Below are 9,434 nucleotides of genomic sequence, written 5' to 3' on the forward strand. Positions count from 1 at the left end.
GCATACCTGCAAAACAGCTGAATGATAATTTTCCAAGAATAACTGGATACCATGGTAGGAACAATAGTTTGAACGGATGCATCAAAGAAATAGGTGTGTGATTAAAGCTACCGAAGTGACGTAATTATATTTTATGGAGATATCGATTAAATCCATCCTTGGAGCGTGTTCCACTTCCTTATAAGTATGAAATGTTGATCCAGGACTTCTGTGAATCAATACTTTAGTCGATCATAGGGAGCGAAATAGTTTATTCCATTGAACCCACATTAACCCTGGTGGGTTGATGTCTAACAAAGTCTCGGTACACATTCAATAGCTTACTTTACTTTTACGAGTTTATATCACCTGTGCAGTGGAAGAAATGCTCACCTGGTAACGAACGATCCAAGCATAATGAGTAGAAATTAGTCCCGTTTTGCTTTATGGATGGGAAAAGTACCTTTCAAAGCATTAGAAAATAGGTGTCTTTGAAGCATATAGTGGGACCACCAAGTGAGCAATGCTGGAGCTAAGATAATAGAAAAACTAATTCATTGGTAAAGCTAAAAACCTTCATCGTCTGGAATGGTTAGAATATGTGGTACATACCCTAATACACCACCTAGCCCAATATGCAACATTCCCTGTCATAGAAATAGGTCAGAAGAAATATAGGAGTGAACAAATTAAGATGGTGAACCAATCCAGGAAGTCATTGATCGCTGGTCTCAACCCCGTCAGTAGTTGTAGATCTTTTATTTGAAACCCACGCAGTACTTCTATTCAGTTTTTTTAAACGATTTGTGAGAAAGGAGTAAAATCAGTCAGCGATACAGTTATATACAATACTAACTTACTTACTTACTTACGCCTTTTACCCCTCGTCGAGGAGCATAGGCCGCTCACCAGCATTCTCCATCCAACTCTTTCCTGAGCCTTCCTTTCCAGTTTTTTCCAGTTGCTATTCATCCTTTTCATATCCGCTTCTATTTCCCGGCGTAATGTGTTCTTTGGTCTTCCTCTTTTCCGCTTTCCTTCCGGATTCCAAGTTAGGGATTGCCTTGTAATACACATTGGTGATTTCCTTAATGTATGTCCGATCCACTTCCAACGTCTTTTCCTAATTTCCTCTTCAGCTGGAAGCTGGTTTGTCCTCTCCCATAAAACGCTGTTGCTGATAGTATCCGGCCAATGGATGTTGAGTATTTTGCGTAGACAACTGTTTATAAATACTTGTACCTTATTGACGGCGGATGTAGTAGTTCTCCACGTTTCAGCTCCGTACAGTAGGACTGTCTTGACGTTCGTATTGAAGATTCTGACTTTGAAATTAATTGACAGTTGTTTTGAGTTTCATATGTTCTTCAATTGTAGAAATGCTGTCCTTGCTTTGCCAATCCTCGCCTTTACATCTACATCCAATCCTCCTTGTTTATCAACGATGCTTCCCAGGTATGTGAATGTTTCCACCTCTTCCAGAGTTTCGCCATCAAGTGTGATTGGGTTGGTGTTCTCAGTGTTGCATTTGAGAATTTTGCTTTTTCCTTTGTGAATGTGGAGGCCTATCGATGCAGAGGCTGCTGCTACATTTGCTGTCTTCATCTGCATTTGTTCGTGTGTATGAGAGAGGAGGGCTAGGTCATCTGCGAAGTCCAAATCATCTAATTGATTCTGAGCTGTCCATTGTATTCCGTATTTCCTTTCAGATGTCGAATTCTTCATAATCCAGTCAATCAATAGAAGGAAGAGGAATGAGGAGAGTAGACAGCCTTGTCTGACTCCGGTCCTTACTGGAAATGCATCTGTCAGCTGTCCTCCATTCATGACTTTGCACTGTAGTCCATCGTATGAGTTTTGAATAATGTTGACAATCTTTTCAGGAACTCCATAGTGTTGAAGAAGTTTCCATAATGTTCTCCTGTCCACGCTGTCAAACGCCTTCTCATAGTCAATGTATTTGACGTATAGTGATGAGTTCCACTCGATTGATTGTTCAACGATGATCCGTAGTGTCGCAATCTGGTCTGTGCACGACCTATCCTTACGGAATCCAGCCTGATGATCCCGAAGTTCGGCGTCTACTGCGTCTTTCATCCGATTCAGCAACACTCTGTTGAAAACTTTTCCTGGTACTGATAACAAACTGACGCCTCTGTAGTTTTCACATTTGCTCAGATCTCCTTTCTTTGGTATCTTGATGAGATATCCTTCTTTCCAGTCCATTGGCACTTGTTCCTCTTCCCAAATCTTCTTGAATAAAAGGTGAAGCATGTTTGCAGTTACTTTAATGTCCGACTTCAGTGCTTCAGCTGGTATACTGTCAGGTCCTGCCGCCTTCCCACTTTTGATTTGTCTGATGGCCATCTTGAATTCTTCGATCGTCGGTGGAGTGACATCTATTGGAAGGTCAGTGTGGGCTGCTTCGATGTTCGGTGGATTCAATGGGGCTGGTCTATTCAGCAGTTCCTCGAAGTATTCTGCCCATCTTCTCCTTTGTTCTTGAGTCTCAGTGATTATCTTTCCTTCTTTGTCCTTGATTGGTCTCTCTGGTTTACTATATCTCCCTGCCAATTTCTTCGTTGTATCATATAGTTGTCTCATATTCCCTTCTCTTGCAGCTTTTTCCGCCGTCATTGCTAGTTCTCCCATGTATTTCTGCTTGTCGGCCTTAATGCTTTTCTTCACTTCCCTGTTTGCTTCTGCGTAGTCTGCTTGTGCTTTGACTTTCTCTGCTCGTGTTCGGCTGTTGATAATTGCTAGTTTCTTGTTCTTCCTTTCTTGAATCTTGTCCAGGGTTCCCATAGAGACTCATTCCTTATGATGATGCTTCTTAGAACCAAGAACCTCCTGACACGTTGAAGTTAGTGTTTCTTTTATCCCTTTCCAGTTGTCCTCCAAAATAGTTTCTTGTTCTTTCAGTAGATCCTGTAAAGCTTGGAACCTGTTGTTGAGTGCTATCTTGAATTCGTTGAGCTTGTTAGTATCTCGAAGGAAGGCTGTATTGAACCTTTGTAGTGCTGTTTGTCCAGTTGTCCAGTCTTTCTTTAGCTTCAGTCTCATCTTGGCCACAACCAGGTGGTGATCTGAAGCTATGTCAGCTCCTCTCCGGGTTCTCACATCTTCCATTGTTCCTCGGAATTTTTTGTTGATACAGATGTGGTCTATCTGGTTCTCTGTGGTGTGGTCCGGTGAGATCCATGTAGCTTTGTGTATGCGCTTGTGTGGGAATATTGTGCCGCCTATAACCAGTTTGTTGAATGCACATAGATTTGCAAGTCTCTCCCCATTTTCATTTCTCTCTCCTAGTCCATGTCGTCCAATTATATCTTCATATCCTGTGTTGTCCACTCCAACTTTAGCATTTAGATCTCCCATCAGGATGGTGAGGTCCTTTCGTGAGCACTCCTCTATATACAATACCCAACTTCCTACAGATCTCAAGTTAAGTATCATTTCTAAATTTACACTCTCCAATTACGTCAATTCCTCTTGAATCACATCCCTTACTTTCAAATTTAAATTGCTATAGATATTATTTTCCATCCAATGATCTTCGTCATTTAAATTTTCTCCCTCTGTAATGTGGAGTGTAGCAACATGAACCGATACATATCCGTTCCAGGCTTTATTTTGATGATGAGTGTCTAACATTAGTTGAGTTTAGCCTATGTATGACATAACACTGACCACCGTCAGACAACAAACTGTATAGTGCTTAGTACAAAATACCAAAAGGCTAGACTCCTTCACACTTCTTAGTTATTTATCTACAACATGATTTATTGTTTTCTAGATCAATTAACTTGAGTGGTGGTTCAGCAATTTGAGCTCTCCGAACTTTGCTTACTTCGGTTAGGGGTGACTGAAAGTTGAGTACAAGAAAATATACTAAGTAAGTGAACTGTACTAAGTCGACTTGTCCAATTGATCTCATTACTATTTTCAGTATTACCCATCGAGATAGATGGTTGTTAGCTATTTGTGATGGTCGTGCAATATTGAGGATCAATTGTAGTTAGAAATGTAAATCCCTTAATGCCAAATTAATAGTCAGAAGGTCGTGGAGTTCGAACCCTGGTGGGGCTGCTAAGGTACATTGCTGAGGAGTCCCATAACATGACTAAATAGCTGTCCAGTGTCCCATCGATTTTTAATGGTAATCTAACAAAACCCAATCCGTGATATAAAACTACGAAACTTGTGAAAAAACTCACTAACCTAGTAGCTAAGATTGACCACACTATAGTGAGAACCTACAGTCATAATGATCCCATATTGTCAAAATAATCTAAAAGTATCATTTAACTCACCATATAAAATAATGCCAATAGACCACAGATCACAGGAAGGATGGTAAAAACCCTCACAGAATATTTCAGGTGCCATATACAATAATGTGCCACGAACTTCATTCTTTTTAGCTGTCTCTTTAATGCATTGGGCGAATCCGAAGTCTGAAATGTTATTAACGAAAGTATGAATAGATCAACCAAACCATAGATAGAAACAAAAGATGGATAAATAGTTAATAAACGACCCCATTCATAATGAACACGATCAGAAGTTTATGAAGAATCGAAACAAACTAATCAATTAACTGACTACTACTACACAAAAAACGAGATAAATTTAACGGCTTTACTATGAAACAACACAAAGTTCCATGTATACCTACTGATTGAGAAGGGACCTCTTTACTTCTACAAATATATATAAGATTTTGTGGGCTCATTCAAAACTATGGTAGCTTAATGGAAGAGTTTAAAGTACTACCTGCAACCACCACCTTAGTACTGTGATATAACTTGGTCAATTTCATCAGGAGACAGTTTAACGATCACTTAATCGATGCAGCCAATACAAATCGAGTAGAGTGACTAGGACTAAAAATATAGCTTCGAAATTGGTGTATACGCAGGTAATAATCAACACAAAGTACGTCAAAAACGTTGGTCGATCCAAGTTCTGATAGTATACCGGCAGAGAAAAAATATAGAATAGCTTTTAAATTCAAAATCTAGGGATGAACAAAGTTAATCAGTCGCAACTTAAAACCTGATACAGATATACATCGAATCAAGTTACCACACCTCATTATCACAGAGCTATGGAACTGTTATGGCAAATCCCAGAGTAGTAGAGTCAGTAACAAAGTTATTGGTAATTGAAAAGATTAGGCATCGAAGACACAATTCAAAAAAATATAGATAATTAAAATAAAAAGTCACAAGGAATTCAGAAGCTTAGAATTTGTGGGAATACAAAGAGTGGATACACCTGTGCTACTGCAAACGATTTTGAGCCAGGTCATTCAAAGCCTCTAACTACTGGTAATGATAATTATGCAAACCCCAACCAGAAAGTCTACACTCACTAACATGGTTCAGGCCAATTGTCAATGACTCCATAGACTGGCGTCGTGTTTCGATTTGGTCGCCCTTAGCTTTCTTTCAACCTACTTCCTCACCAAAGAACATCTGTCAAGGTAGGTGGTAGGTGGTTGACCATACGTAACACATGTTGCAAACACCTCAGATGATTTACTACCTCATCAGTCGATTTCCTATCATTACCTAGTACCCAATTTTTAACCCAATACTTTGAAGACATCTATGATCGAATAGTAGTAACCCACGAATATGATCTATTCTTAGCGACCATATTTCAGATCCATAAGACAGAACGGAGCAGACTGCTGAACAGTAAACTCTTCTTTTGGTTGACAGACGGATATCTCGCCTACGCCACAGATGATGTAATTTGGCGAAATCCATTCGATTTTTCTAAACCCCTACGAAGATTTCGTCAGACCCCAGCCCATCGGAACTGATGATACTCACAAGATAAGTGAAGTGGTCGATACGCCCAACTGCTTCATTCTCTATTATTAATCTAGGTGCTGACCCAGGCCAGCCTGAAGCAACATTTTGCATTTGGAAGAAGAGAATTTCATCCCAAACATCCATGCATTGTTGCCTAGGGTCGTCAGAAGACTACATTTTTTCTTCACCAAACAGAACTACACCATCTGAGTATTCTAAGTCAACAAAGAGTGGATGCATTAACACCACTGAGACCGACTCCGGTCCACACTACCCAGTTTCTCTAACCGTTGGTCAGGATAATCACGCGAACCCAGAACAGACAGTCTACACGTGTCAACACGGTTCATCCCAATAGTCAGTGACTTCATGAAGTGATATCAAGTTCCGGCTTGACCACTAGTAACCTTCTTCCAACTTATTCCAACCCTTTATTATTTATTTATTTATTTAAACACATAAATATTGGTACAAGGAAGCACCAGATACATATGCGCCATACAAATCTCATTCGATTTGCTTGAGGGCTGTGATACTGCCCAGGTGCCCGAACTGAAGCAGGTGGTTTTCTTAGGGGCCCACACCCGAAGCCTTTGACCGAAAGATCTGATCCACAAGGCAGTGGAGCATTGTGAGGAGATGCAGTCCCATGGTAGCCAGTGACCAACGATTGATTCATACGCCATTTGTTCCCTCAGGGTACTGGAGCCCATGTGCACCATTTGTTTGGAATTAGGGTTTTCCAACTCCCTTAGGTGAACTTTTCGTGTACACCAACCCGGTTAAAGCGCCGGACATTCGCTTTTCGTCCTCTCAATTTCGTGAACAACACCCCCGCAGTGAGTAGGACTTCCCTGGCAGTGGTTGTATGCACGTGGCCACTTGAGAGCATTTCGAGAGGGAGAGCTGATTCTCCCCATTCTCGGTTGTAGCAGAGCATTTGGGGGGCATGCCTTATTGGTTCTTCTCAACTAGCCCTCCCCATTGAGTCCAGAACACAATCTCAACTTCCACTATATGTATAATGTATTTCAGACATACGCAGTTCATATACAAGCAAATCAGACCGCATCACACCATGAAATAAAAAATAACAATTACACAAGATCAAGCCAAAAGTGGTTGTGAGTGTAAGAGACTGTAACTAATAGATTGGAAATAACTTAAGAATGGTAAGTCGTATAATAGTCAGTAGGTCAAATGAAAGCTAATGATAAAAGGAATATGAACATACATATAATCTAGTTACTTAATAGTTATCCAACAGAAATATATGTAATAATAGTCCATAAATAATTCTCGACAGTTACCACTCATTTATTCATCGTTCGGATATAACAGTAGGACTTAAAGGAATATGTTCCAGCCAACATAGCTCAATTAGATAACCACGATAGAGAAGCCTGACCACTGTATCAAGGTAACAGCTATCCAAAGAGACCTCTTATAACAAGCGTTCGATGCCAACATATATCTTTCCCAAACCTTGTGTTTGTATATCCGAGCCTGTCTATAATTGTTACTATGCTCGAAACCCCACTACATGGTGATCTCAGTTAGCCTCCATTGGTTACATACATTGTAATGTTGTCATATGGAAATGTATACAGTAAATTTACGCATGAGACGGGTTAAAGAATACAGAAAGTCGATCTAAGGGAAATCTAAAAATGTGTTTCCAACCCCAGGTTTGGAAAGAAAAACGTATGTGAACTTGCTCCGATCGTTATCTCTTCAAATATTGTAAACACCTACTTTGTTTTGCCGATGACACATTACTCATGATTTCAGGAATGGTGGGAGGAGTTTTCAGACCAACCATGTTTTTGTCCGAGAACCCAGAGGGTATCCATAACACGGAAATTATGAGGCGATTGTATCATGGTTAAAACACCAGAGTTTCGAAAATTGGGTCACAAGTTTGAACTCTGACAGTGTTCATCTGAAACTTGCGTGGCTCAAAGTACTGGAGCATACACTTGGTTGCTGAGTTGTATTGTTACTGACAATTTTTTTAGCTATATATGCACTGGTACTCATTTTCTAGTGTGTAATCAAATAGATAATACGTAAAGACCATTCGTCGGCAAAAACTTTCGCCGCATTGTCATGATTTTCTTGTAAATGGTAATTTGTGAGAAGACGATATGACAGTTGGTTTACCACCTTCCATAAGATCAAATACTTCTTGATTACACCTAAAGTGAACTGCAACTCGCAACTAAACAGAACATCATGTTGACAAGTCTAACTACATGTCTACATCTAAATTGTCGTAGAATATTACATAAACAGCTTGGTAATACTTCGAGATCGATTACGTGATTGCATTATTTATTCTACCAATGCTGAAAAGCGAACCACATATACTAATAAATGGGTAGAAATAACTTGGCTGTCCAGTTGTTTTATCTGGTGTCAAACTGTGATGAAAACTATCTTCGAAAATGATTTTATAATTCTATTATGTATTTTTTATGTAAACGAAATCCATTGCACGTTATAGTAAGGTAATAAAAAGTAACCGGACTTACCAGCAAGTTTCAAGCTTGGATTGTTGGTTGATGTGAGCAAAATATTCTGAGGTTTTAAATCCATGTGGACTATATTTTTGTTTTTTAAGTATTGGAGAGCTAATGCTATTGATTATGGTGAGGCAAATGTCAGGATGTACACTTGCTTACCTAATTGTTGCAAAAAGCGTTGCACAAGTAGTTCATCTAATCTTCTTTTCAACCTCAAAAATCTCCCAAGATCTCCTCCACCACAAAACTCCATTATAATATATACAAAAGATGCATCCCACTAATCCGAAGATCATTAATTAACATAATCTTACTGTAAAATCAAGCATACGAACAATATGGGGATGTTCAAGAGCTTTCAATATAGAAATTTCACTGACTAAATTATCCCGGCCTTGATTACTTAGTTTCGACTTCATAATGCATTTGATTGCTACTGGCTTACTTGAACCCTTAAAAATATATGAAGGTTATGCATAGAACTTTTACTTACAGACTTTCTTCCCATGTATACGTGTCCATACGTCCCTCGTCCCAATAACTGGGATATAACAAAGCCAGGCACTTTGATCATTTGAAAGAATGACCAAACGTGTTAGTTTCCCAACTGACAAATATTATGATCTAGATAGGAAAAGTATGGAAAGTGATGTATTGTAAAAAAAATTATGTGACCAAAATCTATTAGTGTTCTATTAACTGAAAGTCAATAGCCAAATAGAAATCACCGTAATAGGTTTTGAGTCACTAACCCATGGGAGGAAATACGTAGAGCGGAACCTAAATCTGAGGTACATATAATAAAAATAAAATGCACGAACCACCTGATCAGCTCCATGTTAGAAGCAGATTGACACAAATTTGGACACCACGTTTCATAGGTTTAAAAAGACGGTTAGTAGTGTATATTTTTACAGATATGTACAAAAAGTTATCTAAGTACTAATTCATAAAAATGCAAACTCTAGGTTATACCCTTTAGAATCTAACGCAACAAGAGTTTGTCATTTTCTGAAGAACCAGTGGGCACTTGCTGACTGACGCTCTATATATGATTAGAGTCAAAGTAATAATGGGTATTAGATGAACGTACATATTCAAACAG

The 9,434-nt window shown here is 39.1% G+C and overlaps 1 protein-coding gene across 1 annotated transcript in view; it reads right to left on the bottom strand.

The window, feature by feature from the left end:
- Smp_145190 (protein kinase) overlaps positions 1 to 8,903 on the bottom strand; it is a gene marked incomplete at both ends in the record, with an annotated part of 30,882 nt that extends 21,979 nt beyond the window's left edge. The window contains 5 exons of the mRNA XM_018789904.1: positions 4,293 to 4,436; positions 8,339 to 8,443; positions 8,489 to 8,609; positions 8,644 to 8,781; positions 8,823 to 8,903. Coding sequence (XP_018655300.1) covers positions 4,293 to 4,436; positions 8,339 to 8,443; positions 8,489 to 8,609; positions 8,644 to 8,781; positions 8,823 to 8,903 — 589 coding nt within the window. The remainder of the gene's footprint in view (positions 1 to 4,292; positions 4,437 to 8,338; positions 8,444 to 8,488; positions 8,610 to 8,643; positions 8,782 to 8,822) is intronic.
- Positions 8,904 to 9,434: the final 531 nt, after the last annotated feature.

The sequence above is a fragment of the Schistosoma mansoni genome, chromosome W, assembly GCF_000237925.1.
Source record: "Schistosoma mansoni strain Puerto Rico chromosome W, complete genome".
In the NCBI taxonomy this organism is placed as follows: Eukaryota; Metazoa; Platyhelminthes; class Trematoda; order Strigeidida; family Schistosomatidae; genus Schistosoma; species Schistosoma mansoni.